This window comes from Ptychodera flava, chromosome 11 (assembly GCF_041260155.1).
Source record: "Ptychodera flava strain L36383 chromosome 11, AS_Pfla_20210202, whole genome shotgun sequence".
NCBI lineage: Eukaryota > Metazoa > Hemichordata > Enteropneusta > Ptychoderidae > Ptychodera > Ptychodera flava.
Window position 1 is genome coordinate 16,372,764 of NC_091938.1, and position 21,169 is coordinate 16,393,932.

Sequence of the window (21,169 nt, forward strand, 5' to 3'; positions counted from 1 at the left end):
GTATGCTGACCAGCTGGGTTTCCTTTCCACTTCTGGTTGGCCTACCCTGGCTGATGTGTAGAAGTGGGCCATATTTTGTCTGTAGATGTTTTGATGAAGGTAGTAAAAATCTGAAACATTGTTTTAAAATTGGGTAGACTCAAACCAAATGTCATTTGAACATCCCCATGTGTGACGCAAGGCAAATGTAGCAACATAGAAAAGGCGAACAGTGAAACGTGTGTAATATTGTTTTATTTGATAAACAAAGATTCTATTTACAAAGCAGCATGAAATGAGGTAGAATTGTGAAAGCCTCTTCTGTGTACATCTGAAGTATTGTTGTTTGGCAGTTCTTGGCTTCTTTTGGGTTCTTGTTCTGGGTGAAACTTTCCAAACGGATTTTATTGCAGAGCGCCCTCAGTGTTGTAAAGTTGATAAACCGACTTACTCAAAGTGGGACCAAGATTTCTGCAAGGAACAGAGGCAGTCACATTTATCAATAATTGCATAACTTTCCAAGAAAAGAAAAGGTTGTATATTACTTCAAAAGAATCACTCAGACATGTTTTCTCTTGAACACTCTGATGTCCAACAATATTCTAGGAATTGCTAGACACAACATTAATTTGTCAAGCATACCAGTATAATAATGACACTCAATGGAAATTTGTACAAGGTTTCCAACAGACTGCCTATACAACTAACCTCTGTGATTTGCCATACTTGAGAAGGGATAGTAGTTTTTCTTTGTCTCCCAACACCCTGACAGTTCTGGTATGCCTCCATCAGTCTGATTAAAAAAAAAGCAGAATACAATTTATACAACAAATTTGACACCGCAAAGAAACAGATATTACCATACATGAAATACACTTGTAGTGTATGCAATCATTTTTATGACTTGGCATAATGGAAAATATAATTTCACATTTTAACCATAAACATTTTGGTGATCTGACACCTCAAACACTGTTTTTTTCAGTCAGATAATGAACAATTGAGTATTAAGCCAGGGTCCCTTCACAGCGTGCAAAATTAAGACAAGTGTTTAAGTGAAAAAGTATAGGTATTCAAATTGACAACTGTCTCAGAAGAACATGATGAACTAATTATTGTTATTGGCATATTTTCCTTACTGTTTTGGTGTGCGATATTTTTCCAATATCACTTTGGCTTTCTCAGCAGACAGTCCACTGATTTGCATCAGCTGTTTAGCGAACATCTCAGTGACGGTCATTGCCTGTGAAAAGACACAAGAGTAAATCCACTCATTATTTGATGGTCAGTGGGGACCAGTATAACTTTATGACTAGTGGTGCTGCAACCCAAGGACTTGTCCAGTATTCAACCCTTACTATTTGCTATATAGTATAAACTGATCAATTGTCAAACAGATGAGCAGCCTTTATGAATGAACAAAATATTTACTTCTTTGAAAGGCACATGTCCTGTCTGTGTATAGCTTTGTGAGTTATGTATAAAAAAAACAAAAAAACTTGATAAAACCTCTTGTCAAGTCTTGATTGCTTTATGTCTGGTAAATATCTGATGAGCAGTGATCATATTTACAAGGTTGACACTGATTGGTTTAACTTTCCCTTTTAAAATCTAAATGAGCCAATCAAGGTCTTGAAAGTGGCTAATATCATCAGACGCCACTTTGCTGACTTTAAAAATTTCACTAATTCAGATAACTTCACAATAATCAGGCGAAATATTTGAAATTTATTTTGAAGATTTGCCATATTCCAGGTAACTTTCTGCAAAACACAGATGTTGTTTTCCCACAAGAGGGTACTGACCTTGTTCTTGACAGTAAGTTCGTTGAACTCTCCAAATGTCATTAGCATATGTTGATGGTCACTGGCAACAGGTCTGCTCTGAAGGCTATTCAGGTGATCTTTGGTATATGCTACCAATGTTTTGTTCTAGGAAATGACAGTGAAAAGAAAGCACTCAGATTAACCCTTTCACCCAAGTTCCCTGTGTACAGGTCCAATTTTACCATAGAAAACAATGGATCTGGGACAAACCATGGTGGTGAAAGGGTTAAATGTGAGATTGTAAGGCTAAATACCGGGGTTGGTATTTGGAAAAAGTGGTCAAGATTGGGATATCAATGGGAAAAAGCAGTAAAAATGTGTTAGGTACTGGAACATTTCATATTCACTATTGATGGCTTTCAGTGATCAGTGACTTCTGCAGCTAACATGGTTTAGTGTTGAGACCGAAAAATGCTGGGCCAAAACCACTTGCAGTAACACACTACAGCATTTTACAATAGAGATAAACATGCGCGGCCCCAATTCTCAATACTGTCCTACATAATTGGATTATAAACAGACTACCAAAATTTGGCATAATTGTTTTAAAACTATGTTTTGTTCATACTGACTGTCAGGAATCTCAGAGTTCTCCCAGGGCTGGTCATCAGTGGTTGATATTGACCGGCATGGTGTATCATTGACCAGTACTGATTTGTCACTGACCACAACTGTTGGTTCACGCTTGGGAAGATTTCTGTTTTGACGTTCAGTAACATTTTGTACCGTATAATTGGCTATATATTTACACATGTCACATGAACTCAATGGAATGTTCCACTTACTGCATAAACGCTCTGTAAATATCTTGTCATGATTGTCAGGTAGCCGACAGATTCCTTCTGTGAATGTGTGTGCTTGATGTAGAAACCATCTGTCACCTGGGAAAGTGTGAGACATGGGAAAATCCAGTGCGACATCACTTTTTTACAGATTCAGTGGCATACAAATATCCATACTTGTGTGACAAAACAAACCTAACAGGATTTTTATTTGAAATGAACACCAAAAAACATTGAGTGACAGAAAGGTATGGCTTATGAACTGACATTACCAATGAACTTCAAATTAATAAGTACTTAATTTAAAGACTTATGTATCTTCATGATAAAAAAGATCTGTAGCCTGAAAGTTAAGTAAGAAATAAAAGTTTGACAATTTTTCGCTGGGGTTTGGGAACTTTTCAGTGCAGTATTTTACAAGTTAAGTACATCTCTGCTCTTTCTGACTATTATTGCTTTCACCTTTATCCTGTCAAGTTCATATGTTACCATCAGGTCAAGTTGGTTAAAGAAGTGATGCATGACGTGTCCCATAGGTTGCATTTTCACAAAGACTTGAACATTTTGAGGCCTCTGAAAACATAGACACTGTACGCATGATTTTTATTGACTTAACCCACTGTAACATATCATACTAAGTTGATGAAAATACATGTTGGTTTTGGCTCTGAACCTTTCTTTTAAATTACCGTAATCTCTTTCTTCAACACCAAAATTTACAGGGTAACCCTTGATTGTATTCTTTTTATAAAAGACTATGGTTTGAAGTTTCCTTAAGGAAAATTTCAGCAATAATTCGGAACTTGAGTGTCAAGATGCATACTACTTTATTACTGTACCAGTAACATACACCATGACATTGGAAAAAGGCACCAGGGCAACACCAACATAAAGCAATGAAGATGTTATTGAGCACTGAATAAGTAGGTAAAACAAACCTGTGTGTTGACGATTGCTTGTTGGAGGGTGGTTTCAGGAATACTGAAATGCTGGCTGCAGCCCAGGTCTTCCACCAAGTAAATAGGTTTTCTCAAACCACAGTTCTTTAGTCGGAACTAGTTGGGAAAGACAGTATGAAAATGTCATCCTGTAATATCTCTCACTGTTACAATATCATAGATTAATACTAAAGTACAGGGCAAGAGATCACAGAATTGCAACCTTTTTAGTTACATATACAACCAAGATCTATCAATGTCTGACTGTTTTTTGTCATAGTCAGAGTTTACAATGAATTTTTTCCCTGTTTGAGAAGAGATTAAGAAAACCCTCATATTTTCTTAATCTTATTTCACAATTTACACAGAGGATTTATGACATTTCAAACAACACTATTTCTACTGGTATCACATCAAAATTAGGCTCAAAATTTATTTTTCTACATTTGCGACCAGATAAACTTTTCACTTCCACAACAATCTCACCTTTTGTTCTTTAAATCTACCATCCATTATACTGCTTGCTAAATCATCCATTCTTTTTCTCTCCACAATGTAATCCAGAACTATTTCCCTTGCCACAGGGACTTGAAGACTGCCTGGAAAATGGAACAGTCACAAAGCAGACAACACTTTGTTATTATCATGTCAATTCTCCACTTGTTTGGGATGGAGCATGTAATATATCACAAACCAAAGTTTGAATCTAATGGCTTACTTATTGCACGGCAAAACAAAAAGAGGTGAGATTCAGTTCTGGCCGTCAAACATATCAGCAGAATTACTGAGTACTGTAGGTACTTGATACGTTATGGAGAAAGGTTTCATCAAGCTTTGACTCTTGGAGCAAAATGGTTTGGCCAAAACCCATCTTTATCAACCGGTACTGTGGACCTGCTTACAGGGAATTCAGGGGTTAACAGGTTTATATACATATACTTAAAAGGAAAGATTTTTGATAATTTTTTTCCATTGTTTTTTCAAGATGGGAAAAATCATTACACTTTCATTTAAGCATCAAAGCTACATGTAGGAAATTAATGACTTTCCTCTTTCTGGAGAGCAAAATATCTTCTAGTTGTTACAGTGCAATTATTTGCTGTGCACCTACCAGGTTTAGGTTTAATTCTTTCCTTTGCAATCCACAGAAAGTCTCCAACTTGCAGCTTCCTTACATCAAAGTTAATGCCATTCTTTCTGAGTTCAGGAAGTAGGTTTTGCTTGCGGCTTCCAGAACCCCTGTCAGGAAATCCAGCCACACATTAATAGTGCACATTATCATGTTACTAGTGTATTTTTGATTTTAAATATGCAATTTTCAGGGGTTCAGGGCAATCAAACACTGGCCACAACATTTCCAGAAAAATGTATCATACATATAAAAGGAATAAAAATATAAAATACATCCTCGTTCAAGCAAAAATCAAATGCCAAGTAACGAACATGTGATTTTACAGGGTTTTTTCTTTTTTTTTATACTTCCGTGTTTTCATAGCTCTAAAAAGTTTAGGGTTGACAGGCAAAAAATAGGGTAGGTCGGGTTATCAGAACAGCACAATTTTTTTTCCTTGGCCTAACTCCCAAAAGCTACAAGACTATAACGTGTTACAAATCTGTCGGCTGTCTTGTTCAAATTCTGGCCAAAATACATTGCCCATTAGCAACACTGTTGATGTACACTTCCAGCAAATAAAATGCAAGATCTCTCACAACACCAGAATTACAAACATCAGTGATACTACAACATCAACTATGCGTAAATAATACACGTATGTAAACTTACATGTTACTCTGTCTGAGGAAATCACACTCACTGCAACGTAAGGAATACATATGTCCATGTACAGTGCACTATATTCAACTCACCCAGCAGTTTCACAGTTGTCCACGCACAATACAACATCAAAGTTTCCCGGCTGAAGAATAAACTCCGGTCTGATATCACTTAATGGTGTGCTCACACTACAGCTACTTGGTAAACTACTGTCACCCTCTGACGTAAGACTAACCAATGTACTCTGAGATGACACTTCCGATGTCAAACTAAATTGGGAATTTCCGTTGTGACCGTCCAATCCAACACTGCTCTGGGAACTTCCACTGGGATGCTCAAACCCTAGCCTGGGTAAGTCTGTGCTTTGATGCAATGAACCTAAAACACACGATGAAATTTCCATCAACAATCAAATAATAAGGTAAAAATATGTGAGAAAGGGACAAAACGGTCAAAACACACCCTGACTGAAAGGCAAAGATCATCAAATTCTGAAATGTGTCTGTCACTTGACAGACATGTAAATTGTTACTTTACAGATTTCAGAAACAAAGTGAAACTTATTCTGTTTGTCTAAATATGTTTACACCGAGAAATTAATATTACTGCAATTCAAAATTTTCATATTGTGCCCATATATGGTAAAAGAGGCCATGTTTACTTGCAGAACTCCAGTAGCACTGTCTGCTTTTTGGTAAAGCTGTGTTTTGATTGACCCTGAAGTGAAAACTAATGATGTACTACTCTGACAAAACTTTGAACCGATTCCTGTTATACAGGTGTAGTAAAAATATCATTTTCTATTTTTGTGTATTATAAAGAGTACAGTGACGGTAACATCTGTAAAATGCAATTTTATTCACATGGTCTATCAAAAGTGGTTGATAAATCTTGTATCAATCAATATAAATAACAATGTTAATGTTTCTATATAAAACCATTTGCAGTGGATTTGGATAGATGTAGAATACACTGTCAAACGCTGTATAAGAAGCCTTGTCTTAATCTTAAGAATTAATATGTGTGCCTTGGTCACTTCTCAATCCACATTGCAGGTTTGGTGTATTAAACACATCAAATACCAAAATGTTTTGGAATTCTGAAAATGCAAAAAGACATTTGATGTGAAGTCTTATTTGGTATTTTGTTTCAATGAGGAATTCCACAAACTTCAATCATAGACAGGGGTATTTGCATTTGACATCCATGTTAAATGATGAGGTTGGGGAGTCCACAACATGGAATGAATAGTCACTGAATACCAGTAAGATAGAGGGCAAACAACAGAACTTACCATGTCTGGTCACTGTTTCATTTTCTGTTCCATCAACTATCATCTGACAATCATCATCACTGCTATCATTTGCTCCATGGATACCTTGTCTCTTGTATCTAACGCCGGCATCATCATCATCATCATCATCTTCATCAATGACAAGTAACCTTGATGATGGACAGGTTCTGGGTACCACCACATATATTAGACATAAAATATTAGTTTTTTATCCTTGTTCTCTTACAAAACTTATGCGGCAAGATACTGACATTAGAATAGAGAAGGATAGTTTGAATGATGCCATAATGACAAGCAGAAAATGACCACCATAAGTTTACAGTAGAGAACTACAGCGTGCATATATTGGAATATGACCGTTATGGCATTGACTAGTTGCCTTGCCTGATGTACTATCAATTCTTTTACATTTCTTCTCAAAATAAACATGATAATCGAGAGAATCAAGCGCCTTTCTCATTTTGACCGTAGGTATAAATGATTACCTGTCAGAAGACATTTGTGTCCATGATAACCTGAAATTATTAGTAACTGGTAACATGATAAAAATATTGCAGTGAAAAATTTTGAAAAATTCAAAATCGAAAACTGAAATGGACTGACTTGTCCTTACAACAACAGTGGATGAAACCATTCATTGACAGGTAAGTACCTTTCTGTATGACTTGCACTGCTGCTAATCACGGACACACTCACTGGACCAGTGATGGTGAATGAGGGCGCTGTCTGCCTCTCTGGTGAGGACGCAACTGCCTGTAGTTTATTGGCCAATTCGCATCCAGAGTCTGTCAGGCTGTATCTGTGTTGACAAGAAGCAGGCGTCACGGATGCTTCATTGACAGATTTCATGTACTGGAATGGCTTCATTTTCATATGCAGTCAATGTAGTATGAATTTGGGAACCTGCTACGAACTTTTCAAAAGATTTATAATGATATGCTTTGTGTGTAATCATATGGCTGTATTGATATCAAAAATCACAAAACTGGGAAGATGAGTTAAGGAGAATGCAGTTCTGGAGATGGACCCTTCCATAACAAAATTATGTACACTGAACCTGTAGATAATTATTTACACTTTCACTGAAATTTCATCACAAAGACTACCAATAGAATGTTTTGTCACTTACTTAGCAGGGTTGCTGTCTTTCATGACGTAACCTTTTTTCACCAGAGTTCCCATGGATGACCACGCTGTGTATCGGCAGCCAGGATCCGGCTAGCAACAGCAATATAGACAACACAATATGTAAAATTGGCAAATTGAAAATTTGAACTATGTGTTTCTTTTTTAATTTCATTTCTGATTTAACTAGAAGGAACATTAAACTGATGATTCACACAATATATTTACAGAATAGTGAAATTATCGCAGGGGCTTTTGTCCTTACTCACACTTTTGATGTGCAACTATTTTTTTTTTCTGAGTTACAGTACTCACGACAAATTTTGCTCCAACCACATCAAGTCGGTAAAAGAAATTTGACAATTTCCTGTGCTTAAAAACATCAAGGTAAATGCATGAAAGTTTTTATACTTTCCAAACAATGAAATCTTATCTTACCTGAGACAGTGACTTATCACACAGAGACTGTGCTTCTCTCATTAACTCAGCTTTGGTCATGTAACCTCGGCTACTGGCTCTCTGTCAAACAATATTTTAGAATATAAAGGAGACAAAATGTCATGTTATGTTTCAGGAATATGTGCAATGACTCACAAAGTCAAATAAACTAATTACACAGAGGGAGGGTCACTGAAATTGCACCCAAAGATCAGATGGGACCCATACAAGCAATGTAAACATTATATCCAAGGTACATTAAAACATGTTTGTCATAATGTACATTGTAAAATTTCAATGTTGCAACTATGTTGACATAATGCATCTACATATCATGCATGACAGTGCAACAATTGAAACTGGAATGTACTGCACTGATCTGTTAAATACAAAATGTACCCTGTGTACATGTAATAACAATTTTGAAGTCTTTCAAAGTTTGTTTTTACAGTAAGTTTTTAAATCCATTGAAGTTGTTCGCGTTCTCTCTAATATCTTCAGTGTAGACACATTACAGCTATGTTTTTTCAAATGATGATGACTAAAGAGGTATCGCTGTCGTTTTCATTCTTTTGAAGGTTACTGCACAAATTTCCTGATAAATTCACCTCTTCTGCTATTTTTCATCTCTGCAACATAACACAACCCATTCAGAAGCAGACTTTGGTATATTCCTATTGTTTTCATTTGGATGGCGTGATCCACGTACAGGGCATAGGGGTGAAAGGGTTCTGTGGCTCTTACCTGTAGATTGCTGTACAATGTCAATATGAGTGCATATGCACCAGACCTGTAGGCAGGGATGTATTCCTTGGTCTTGCCACTTCCTCCACCAGTTTTCTTGGCAGTTACTCTTTTTTTCTGTCAAAATGAAATTTAAAAGATTGTCATGATTTGTGGATATCTAGCTAGTAAAGCAAGAAGTGTAGGTTGGATAAATGAGTGTAACGTTTGTGGATAATCACATTGCACCATTTTCATAGTCAAGCAGTACTGGCACATTGCAGGGACCGTGTGGTTTCTTTGATTATTCCTCTTTAAGATCAGTGATATTCAGAACAAAGTGAAGGTACCCAGTGTACAGTGACAGTGTATTCTCCACAGCTTGAAAAACAAGGTGGTAACCAATCTACATAGCAATGCTACTTTCCATATTCTTTTATGATGCAAATGTGTCCTTTTGTATGGTTATTTACATATGAATTGATTGCTCAGGGTAGGGGTGGCCTATCCTTCAAACCCCCTTGTGGAGAAACCTGGTGTAATCTTTGGAAACGGAAAAAATTTACACTTTCCTTTACATACAAACCTAAACATGACATTAACTATTGAACATAAAGGTCTTTGGTAATGGGTTGCTGTTGAGAAAACCAAATGCAATAATTCTTTTGTTGTTGTCACCATATAAACAGTTTGACTGTGACTGACTTGTGAGATTAATCTTGATGCCATGATGCTGGGAAACACTCTTCTTGGGAGGGGATGGGTCGTTCCAACCACAAATAAATTATAATAAGAGAGTCTTGTTCAAACAAAATAGGGAGTTCATGGTTTTGGAAAAAGGGTGTTGCCAAGCTACAATTTCAATCTCCCTGTAACCTTGTTTTAGTGGACCAATACTAGTTGTACATTATGATTCAATGCAAAGTACCGGTATATGTATCTGCAGTCAACAATTGTATTATAATTTTATGCCTCTGAATACAAGGATGCCAAGATCCCTCTGGGATGACAAAGGAAAGATACCATCTATACAGTTGATACCTTGGATTGATTTTCTTCAGCTGTCTGCTGACGTGAGATTTCATCTCTGATAGGTTCTTGGGGTCCATGGTTGATAACAGAAACTGGTGAACTTGGTGTGATCCCTTGTGATTAGAAGAAATACAATAATATGTTATTTAATGATATCCAATAAAAACTGCGGAAACTGGATGTCTGTCACTCAAACAGCTTTCAATAATAATCAAAAGACTTAAAGAGGAATGTCTCAATCCAAAGGATTGAATGTGCTAAGGAACATACACATTACATCATTTTCACAATTCAATACATGGAATGACAGCATTTAAATTTGGTACAGGTCACTGTAAGCTAGCGTTTGACAAGTCCCTACCATTACCTACTTTACAGAATGGCGTTTGATTTTCAACTTTCATCAATCTAAAGTGTTTATTAGAGAAACATTGAATTGATTAATCTCAACATAGGCCAAAATATGCTACCTTAAGCATATGTCTGAGCTCACTATAACACCAGAAAATCCAAGTTTCACATAAGGTTAAAACATTAAGTGACTCCCTCTGAGCTCAAGCTCTCAAAAAGTATACTAACACCATAACCTTCCTCTTTTACTTGTGTTGTCCCTGTAAAATATTTGATTCTGCTTTGGCTCAATATACTTGTTGAAATTGAATGAAACATTTTTGAGTCTGACAAACTTCTGATAATACAATCATGCTAGTTCCCATGACAGAATTTGAGACAGGAAATTCCTGTTATATATACTGGTAGCTGAAAAATAGGACCACTCCCTGTGAAAATATGAGTGTATCCTCCTTAAAATGAGTTTCAGATGCAAATATCGGTCACGATCATGACAAAATCAAGAACTTTCAATCCATGAAATTTAGATCACTCATATAAGCTAGAGGAACACTTTGTATTTGCTGTTTGATTTGATTGGGTATCCTATTCTACATCATTGGATATACATTACCATGTTCTAACATCTTTTTATCCAACATTTTACAGATTTTGTCACCAAATCCCTGCAGTATCTTGGCTTCTTTGCCACTGCGTAGGGGCAGTGGATACTTCTTCAAAGAGTCAATTGCCTGCAAACAGAGATTACAAAGGGATGATAATAAAATGTTGTATTAAGACTTGTAAATTCAATTCGATTTCAACTGATTCCCCAGATTGCAGATGCCAAACATGGCTTCTGCAAGATCATTACTTTCATGTGTGTGAATCCCGGTGTGACTTGTACAATAACAGAACTGCAGTTTGACAGGCTAACTAGGCCTGAAAAGTTTGAGAAGTATCATATTATATTAAAGGGAAACGGTTGTCGGAACTGCGCCCGTGCGAGTTTCTTGTTTACAATGTATTTCGTGCATGATATCTAGATGTACCTCATCATCATAGCTGCAACATATAAATTATACGATGTAGATTATGACAAAAATGTTTTATGCTATGTTCAGACAGGTAAAAATTGAAACGCTTCTGCAACACTATTTTGGTGTTTAAGATGTCTTAATGCGCCCTCTCAAGTTCAAAAGGTGTGTATAACCAAGCATACGGCATTGTAACAAGCCTATCGATGGCTGAAATGAACGACGTCGTACTGCTTGTCTTCTGTTTTTTTACCTGCTGCATATGCGGTCCAAACCGAGTCATCGTCGCTTTAATGATCTGAATGCAGACCAAATGCAATTGTTAACCGATTTAGCCCTTGTGTTTGATACGTTCAGAACTGTAATAAAGGGAAAACGGCTCCACGTTTCACCTACACTATTTTTTCGTTCTCTGTGTTCATGTTTTATTTTGTGCGATTGGCTATTGGTGTAGATATAAGCCATGGTGAGACGTAGCCGTAATCTGGCTGTCGAATGACAGTGTGATCCTTTGACGCTACGTTTCGAAACCAGTGTGGTTTCTTCCTCAGTCGTTTTTTTGATATTTTCTCCCCTTGGATTTTTGTTTCACTGTTTGTGGCTTAATCATTGTCAGTGTTTTGTTCGTCCAGTAAGGAGGCTAGGATATTTATATTCGAGTCAGTTGATTGTGTTTCATTTTGTCTTTTCTGTAAGATTGTGTACTTGTACATTTATGAGCGTGTCGCCAATGTTGGATTTCTTTCTTCTTTCGATATTTCTTGTTGTGAATATCCTCGTTGTAGCAATTTTTCATTAAATGTTTTGACTTTGTTGTTAAAGTCCTCTTCGTTGTTACATGTCCTCATGTACCTTAATATTTCGCCTTTGATCAGGCCCTTGAAGGTTGATTTTGGATGACATGATTTTCTGTGTAAGAACTGGAATGTATCTGCTGGTTTTGTGTGCGTTCTAGTGTCTAGTATGTTTTCGTTGTTGTATCGTTGACCTTTGTAAATGACTAGGTCAAGATATGTTATTTCGCGTGAATAACTTTCATATGAAAATTTGAAAGTACAGTAGGATGCATTTTTTTAATTACTGATTTTTTTAATTACTGTTCCGCTGTACTGTTCGTGCTCCGTTCCAATGAAGATTAGGAAATATCGTCTCTGAATCTACACCATAGTGATATTTTTGTTGTGTGTTCACATATGATTTCCAGTTCTAATCCATGAAACGTGATGTCGATTGGCAATCTCGGGTGACGATGGCGATCCCATTGTGCACCAACATGTTTGTTTGTAGAATTCGTTGTTAAATTCGAATGTATTGTTTTTCAGAATAATGTTTAGCATAGCTAACAGGTATTCTGTTGGCGTTTCTACTGGGATTGACAGATGGCCGATTACCGAGGATCTGAGACAGTTATTCGAAGAAAGGCATCGATATTCTGCCTCTGCCGCTCCGTCTGTTGGGGGACACCGCGACATTGCACTTTTATATGATATCCGATATTTACGGCTACTAGACTATACAATATCGAAGTTAGATTGGCTTAGCTAGATCTAAAAGGGCTGAAATCTCCGATAAATATAGGATATTTAGCGCGATTTTACAGAATCTAGTATCGTCTAGTATAAAAGCAAGAGTCAGTCCTCGGAAGTCGGGTTTGACCAGAACTTTTAAGGTGGTGAAATCTCTGATATAGGCCTATATCGGATATTTACACGCGATTTGACAGAATCTAGTATCGTCTAGTATCGTAGCTGGAGTCAGTCCTTGGAAGTCGGGTTTGACCAGAACTGCAAGGTGGTGAAATCTCCGATATATCGGATATATATGCGCGATTAGAATGAATCCAGTATCGTCCAGTATCGCAGCTAGAGTCAGTCCTTGGTAGTCGGGTTTGACAAGAACTGTATAGTGGTGAAATCTCCGATATACCGTAGGCCTATATCGGATATTTATGCGCGATTTGAATGAATCTAGTATCGTCTAGTATCGAAGCTAGAGTCAGTCCTTGGAAGTCGGGTTTGTCCAGAACTGTAAGGTGGTGAAATCTCCGATATATATCGGATATTTACGCGCGATTTGACAGAATCTAGTATCGCTAGTATCGAAGCTAGAGTCAGTCCTTGGAAGTCGGGTTTGACCAGAACTGTAAGGTGGTGAAATCTCCGATATATATCGGATATTTACGCGCGATTTGAATGAATCTAGTATCGCTAGTATCGAAGCTAGAGTCAGTCCTTGTAAGTCGGGTTTGGCCAGAACTGTAAGGTGGTGAAATCTCCGATATATATCGGATATTTACGCGTGATTTGACAGAATCTAGTATCGCTAGTATCGAAGCTAGAGTCAGTCCTTGTAAGTCGGGTTTGGCCAGAACTGTAAGATGGTGAAATCTCCGATATATAAATCGGATATTTACGCGCGATTTGAATGAATCTAGTATCGTCCATGGGGTTCTGTCATAGTATCAATATTGTGGTTCTTCCATACTTACTCCACGGGTCAGTCACAATCAGGGTGCGCTAGATTATTTTCGTTTGTTATGGACATATATCTGCTATTCAGACTGATATTATATAGCTTATTTGTTTCTAATAAGTAGTAATAGTTGTAACTAACTTGGTCACATAAAGAAATATTGCATATATTGTGCAGGTTTGGTTGTACATCCACAAAAATGCCTTTAAAAACTGTAAAAAGTAGCGTTATGCTGTTTCACTTCAAAATGTACTTAATTTCAAAATGTTTTTGGAACACAGTGTTGAAAGTGTGGAATTTTTAGCTTACATATGTTATTGCAGAATACCTAACCTTTCTTTCACAAGTTATTTCATGTGACTATGTGCATCGGAACAGAAACTGTGGTATTTTTACCAAAACTGTACCATCGTTATGTTTTTTGTGTTTTATGACCATAAGTACATATACCTTTAGTTTATATGTAGAAAGATGGATAAAATATTGTAATAGCAGTGATCTCCCCAGGATTTTCTGATAGAGTGGCGGCTAATTTGCATAACAATAAATATAATTGTTATGGTAATGAGTTTCTATTGTTTACCAAAAATTATAGAGTGGCGGCCACCACTCTATAATAGCTCTGGGGAGAACACTGTAATAGTGAATTTAATTCCAACCTCAACATCCATGGCAAACATTTTATACACAAAAATTTAAATAAAATTGCATATTGTATTGTTTTGTGAATAAATGAAAATTGAGATCGTTGTGGTCGGAATTTCTTGTAGCGTCCGTGACACACTCATATCTTAAGGACAACAGGAGTTGTAAAAGATCTGATGTCACAGGCCTAAATGTCAATAGGTGCCTACCTTAAATAAACAAACTGTATAATTACTGTCCCTTGCGTTCACTATTAATATTCCTAAAATATGGAAATGTAGCATCCGTGACGGTGTAGCGTCCGTGACGGTGTTTACTACATAGTCATAATTAATAACTATTTAAAACATTTTAAAGGAGTTAATCCTCTGAAACATATAAATACTAGTGTGTATTGTGTGTACATACATGGAGTTGGGTTACAAAATGTCAAGGCATAAAATTGTAAATTTGCACAAAATTGATTTTTTAAAAAGTAACAAAACACTCAAAAAGTTATGTTGAGCCTCAACTGTAACACTTAGATTGGTGTTTTTTAAGAATGCAGTAATTATATTGAATAATGTTATTAGAATTCTAGTGAAAAGAACAATGAATTCTGTACTGTATATGCATTTATTATTGTGTATTCCATTTCAATTCATTATGTCACAGATGCTACAATAAATGCAAACATTGTCTTTCAGATTATAAGCCATCTAAATGTGAAATAACCACCACATTTTATATAAAGGAAAATGAGGGCAACTCCACACATCGGCTCTACCAAGATTGTTTAGTATTACGCTATGGTGAATAAAAGGATCATTGCATTTATTTTGTGTGGAATACATGGCGAGACACCGGTGAATCGATAGTGCTTTGACCCTAGTCATGTGATCTGGGTCCCCGGTAAACCGGTTTGTTGATTGAGTGATTCGTCTTAACGGTGTTTCGGAACCAAAAATGGGGTTCCTTCATCAGTCGCTCTCTTGTTTTGTATCCCCTCCGCTTGGTTGTGTGATGAAGTCATCTTCGTCCTCGAGGAGGAGAAGCCAGATTCGTTATTGAGAGAGTTAGCCACTATTGACTGACTCTACAGTGAGCGATCCGGTGTGTGGTGTCATATTATAATCAACATGACCCAGCATCGACCAGTGTTTCTGAACACTTATAAGGATTTTTGTTTAAGGGCATATTTTGAGCTGTGCTAGTGCTCGTTATGTTAACAGTAAATGTTGTACTAATCTGACAACGATTACTTGTTTTAGGCATTTAAACCAATTAACCGAACTTTTGGTTTTGTGTCTTTTCATGGACTTTGTAATAGATTTCGGGTCAATATTGGTGCCTGCTTTCCGGTGTTTGAAAAGCATGTTGTGAAAGGCTATTTCGAGAAATAAATCTTATTTCTCTGTGTTTAGCCATTCCCAGGTTTCATGGTTTCGTAACATAATTTGCTGTAAATGGCCTTTGAAATCGGTTTGGTCTGAGGAGAGTATTGGTTTGTTTATTAATTCATGCTGCCAACTTTGATTACTTATATGGAAGCTCTCTCAGTTTTTGATTTTCTTTGCCAGATGATGTTTTCTGTACTGCTCAGCAATCTTTTCAGTTTGGTTGATTGTAGTACCAATTCGATGACAGATTGCATCTTGGTTTTATACGATAAGTTGTGGCACAAAATGGAGACAAATTCAAAAAAAATTCAGTTTCCCCGTTGTTAAAACCGCTATCGTGAAACCTTTTAACTGTTTGAGCGATGTGGGCAAAGTGTGTTTGAATTAACTCGCCGGACTTTTCGGTTGTCGTGCCGGATATCGATGGACTGCTTACTCCTTCACATGTTGGTCAAAGTTACATAACGAGCTATGATTTTGTATGAAGGATTTGTTTTAGATGCTCGTTTTATAGACCATGAGGAGTGTCGTCAGAAAACGACTCGAGGGTTGATCCCAGAAGGAAGCTCGTGATTTTTTACTCCAACTGATTTTTGCAGTAGTTGCTATAGCTTTCTTGTTCAATTTAAAGAAATTGTCAATGTTTTGACACAATTTTCACAATTTAAATGTTTGATAGAGAAAGGTTTTGGAGAAAAGAGAAAGAAAAAACCAGATTGTTAATTGCTTTTTATATTTCAAATTGACCTAACTTTCAAGTTTGATTTTGGTAGCGTCCGTGACAAAATTACATGTCATACTAAACAGAAAATATTTTAGAAAGAGGTTCATTTTAATTACACTGAATGGTATTAATATTGTTGCTATAGCATGGTTAAAATATGACAATAAAATTTTAAGTACAGCATACCAGCGGAAGGACATAGAGAAGTTGAAAGTCCTATTAAAAAATATGATCAATATTGTTGTATTTCTCACTAAACTTGAGGTTGTGTTCATTCATGGAAAAATAAGTAAATCATACCAAGTATAGCTTATTTTAATGCCAATATGCATCTTTTATATTGTAATAACATAAGAAAGCATTAACAAATCATTGTTTAAAATTTTATTATGACATTTGTGTTTCATGTACAACTTTTCTGTGGCGTCCGTGACACTGCGTCGACCATATAAAACAATGTGCACTATGGTAATACTAATGACGTTTGCTTCACCAAATTTTAGGAAGATATGCCCCATACCATAACCTTTCAACATATTATTTAACTGGACAGTTATCATGAACTTGAAATTTTGACCTAAGTGACACACTCTAGCGCACCCTGATTGTGACTGACCCGTCCATTGTGTTCATTATTCAATGTCATCCTCAGATCAGGAACGTTTCCAAATGCTTGGAAAAAAGCATATTTGGTTCCCGTGTTCAAATCAGGTGATACATGTGATCCGTCAAATACAGAGGATCTCTATAAATAGTTGCCTTGCAAAACTGTTTACCTCTGTGTTGAACATAATAGGCTTATAAACTTTCTTAATAGCAATGGTATTCTTTCGCCATTTCAGTCTGGTTTCAGAGCAAAGAGGAGAACTGCAGATAATCTTCTTGTTTTGCGTTCTGCTATCGATCAGCATGTCTATGCAAAATTTTCTCAGTCAAGCTATAGTCCCAGTCGTAGGTACCTTTATTGTTGTTTTGTAGATTTTCAGAAAGCATTTGACAGGGTTTGGCGTACAGGTTTACTTTGGAAATTACAGAAATATGGCATTAATAGGAATTTTTATAGCTTAATTAAGTCCATGTACAACAACATTAAGTATTGTGTGAAAAGTAACAATTGCTTTACTGAAGAATTTGACTCCAATTTAGGAGTTAAGCAAGGGTGTAATTTAAGTCCAACTTTGTTCAATATTTTTATAAATGATCTTCCCAGTACATTTGGTTCCAGTGAGGACTGTCCTATCAAACTTGGTAAACTCCTTTTCAATTGTCTAATGTATGCTGATGATCTTTTATTGATTTCAGGATCTGAAACAGGCTTACAAAGCTGCTTAGATAAACTTCATAGTTTTTGTCGTGAATGGAAATTATCTATTAACATAAAGAATACGAAAGTGATTGTGTTCAACAATAGTAATCATCTTGTAAAAGGAGTTACACTCACTTACAATGGAGTGACTCTTGACTTAGTGAAAGAGTACTGTTACCTTGGTTTTGTCATTACCCCAAATGGTAAATTCAAAGGTAATTTTCACAATCTTAAATTGAAGGCAATGAAAGCTCTTTTCAGCCTTCGTAAGGGCCTTCAAAATGGTTCACTTTCTGTAAAAGTTGCATTATCACTCTTTGATAGTTTAATTGTTCCTATTATGACATATGGCTGTGAAATATGGGGACATGAAATTAATGACAAATGTAACTTTCTCAATGATGTTAGTATATCTTTTATAGATTATCCTTAGGAGTCTCTAAACATGCACCGTCTGATGGTGTTGTTGGAGAGCTGGGTAGATATCCAATTCACTTTATGGTGATAAAGCACATGCTCAAATACTGGCATCGTTTGGTTTTATCAGATGACATCTTATTGAGATCTGCTTATACATCCAGGTTGAATTCAGATTGGTATAATTATATACAAAGCATATTGAACTCTCACAGTGGGAGCGATATATGGTCTTGTGTTTGCAATATTAATTCCACAGTTAATAATGTATATGATAGTTTATGTGAAACTTATGAACAAACATGGCTGAGAAACATTCATAATGATACAAGGAAGTGTGGAATACAGAGGAATAAGCTCCGAACTTACAGACTTTTTAAGACAAATTTGAATTTGAAAGTTACTTGCTTGATATAAGATCTTTTACCTATAGGAGGTGGCTGACAAAACTAAGAATTTCGGATCACAACCTACAAATGGAACTGGGTAGAAAGTCAATTCCAAAAGTTCCTGCAGATGAAAGATTCTGCAAGTTTTGTAAGTCTTTAGTTGAGGATGAATTTCACTTTGTTATAGAATGTACAAAATACAGTACGTATCGAGATAGTCTATTTTCATCCACAAGTTTGTATAATCCAGGCTTTCTTGATTTGAATGACAGAGAAAAGTTCATGTATATCTTTGCTCACAAAGATAAACTACCTCTTGCAAAATTTATTTCTTGCATTTTAGTTCCTCCCCCAGCAGCAGCTTCATCCAGTGTTTGCTGAGTTATGTAATTTTTGCCTTACCGCACTCCTTGAGTGTGTTGTGAGCAATAAAGTATTCGTATTCGATATTAGAGTCCCCAAATCGCCGGTAAATATCGGCAATTTCATAGGCGCAGCTTCCCATGGGACAACCGCAGTTCATTCAAGTATCGTCTAGTATCGATATTAGTCCCGAAATCGTCAATATGTCAAACTGCGATACTAGATTGTAAATACATGTATCCGATATTTAAAAATTGTGCAAAGTCGCGCCTTCATGGTCTGTTGCTGTCCACAACTTCTTTGTATTTTAGCTTCAGTGCCTTGAGCTTGCAGTGGCACTGATCTGCTGTAAGGTTTAAACCTCTCTGTAAAGCCTTTTCTGCATTTTTTTGTACACGAGGCTATCGCGACACGTTCTCTTTAGCATTCTTTGAATGCTTTCGTCTGCCCAGACTGAGATCAGCAAACTTATTTCGTCGTCTGACCAGTTATTTCCACGAGATGTAGAGCTGAGTTCAGCAGCCATGACCAACGCGAATATTGTATGTTGGTTGTTGTTTGTTTATGTTACAAATACCTGTTGCGTGAGGGCGTTTAAAACGCCTCTGAAGCGGCTCGGTCCGTCCACACAGCGATTTGCAGATAGAGTTAATCCCTACAACGGCTCAGGTCGGGCCGACTAAACCGTCTCAAATCTGAAACGCTTCAGAACCACTTCACAGCGTCCACACTTAACTTTCTGTGCCAGCATTGGCCCAGAACTCTTTCAGAGGCGTTTTAATGGCCTGTGTATGAACGGCATATTAACTTTCATCAATCACCATTGTACCTTGGAATGGGCACAGTGTTTACATTGGTCATATGGTTCCCATGTACATGTAACCTTCGAGCGTGCGCTGCAGTTCCGACGACTGTATCCCTTTAACAATCATAATTATGAAATATTAATACCATTAATACAATCGTATTTTGGGGGAATTTCGTTTGGTTTGAGCTCCCTTTCTGTGCTAATTCTTGAAAACTCATTGAATGAGTACGGATCACACTTGACATAGCAAGGTGTCCAATATAGTATGATCTATACAGGTTGTGTGTATTTCCACACACTGTAGGCAGAAAGGAGGCTATACTCACTCTATTTTACATACAATATTCATTTTCATAATCATGATTATTAATATAATATTTCTTAGACTATTCACGCCTTGTTAGCCCGTGCAGACTCAGCCTTTCACATCACCACTTCCCTAGAGAGCGCAGCATTAGAGCACAATCCCTCCATCCACTATATATATATCCCTCTATAGAGGGACTATGATTAGAGGTATCTAGACCACAGGTGCTCAAATCAACCAGTGATCGCGAGCCCCTGTAAACGTACTATTTATGTACGTTTACAGGGGCTTCGCGATCACTGGTTGATTTGAGCACCTGTATCTGGACGATTCTGCAGTGCCTCCATGAACAAAAGCACCGTCCGCTTCCGGTTGACAATCTTAGCACTCGCGTTTGGAAGAGTTCGCAAACGAAGGTCACTATTGTAACGAACCACATTCTCTGGTTTCTATGGCAAGCTAAAAGAGCCTTCGCTGTAATGTTCTCATGATGGAATAAATTTTCGGCGAAATGAATATATCGATGTTGATTAGGTCAATTCAATTGTACAATTGAATAATGAAACGAGTAAAACTTTAGGGTTACCTTAGCGTAAACATACTGCATCTTGGAACTGTTATCTGCCGCTGTGTCGTACCATTCTGTAAGCCATTGTAAAAACAGAGGATTGGGACAAGGACGGGTTTTCTTTGTCCCTCTATGTGACTGTTTGTAAGACATTTCATGGATGAATCCACGACAGATAAGAACGACACTAAATCAGCTGTGGGCAGCCATGTAATTTTATTCGTTCGAATGACCCGCCAGAGCGCCCTCTATGAAGAATAATCATGTTTCTTTTGTCTTGTGAGAGAGAAGCGAAAGGAGGCGCCCTCGCACGGATCGTCCCTGTCTCGCTACAGTGTCCTTCTACGACCTTCAAAGTCTGAACATGTTTTCCGGGGAAATTGAAATGCAACTTGCTGAGCATAAACGTTTATCTTTGGAAAAGCTTTAATAATTTATAACTTTGTCTCTTAAGGGTTGCTGATAGGCAAAGAAAAATGTTCTTTGGTTAGATTATAGATTTAAAGCCTTCCA

General features: G+C 36.9%; 1 protein-coding gene across 1 annotated transcript; it reads right to left on the reverse strand.

Annotated features, from left to right (window-relative positions):
* Window positions 1-212: 212 nt before the first annotated feature.
* LOC139143649 (crossover junction endonuclease MUS81-like) lies at window positions 213-20,886 on the reverse strand. The gene is made up of 17 exons (XM_070714144.1): window positions 20,675-20,886; window positions 10,876-10,993; window positions 9,921-10,024; window positions 8,901-9,017; window positions 8,157-8,237; window positions 7,723-7,811; window positions 7,246-7,392; window positions 6,594-6,760; window positions 5,392-5,677; window positions 4,637-4,764; window positions 4,012-4,124; window positions 3,526-3,642; window positions 2,591-2,686; window positions 1,785-1,910; window positions 1,119-1,222; window positions 688-772; window positions 213-450 (listed from the first exon to the last, which is right to left on the reverse strand). The coding sequence occupies exons 1-17, from the start codon at window positions 20,807-20,809 to the stop codon at window positions 427-429; spliced, it is 2,037 nt and encodes a 678-aa protein (XP_070570245.1). The 5' UTR covers window positions 20,810-20,886; the 3' UTR covers window positions 213-426.
* Window positions 20,887-21,169: the final 283 nt, after the last annotated feature.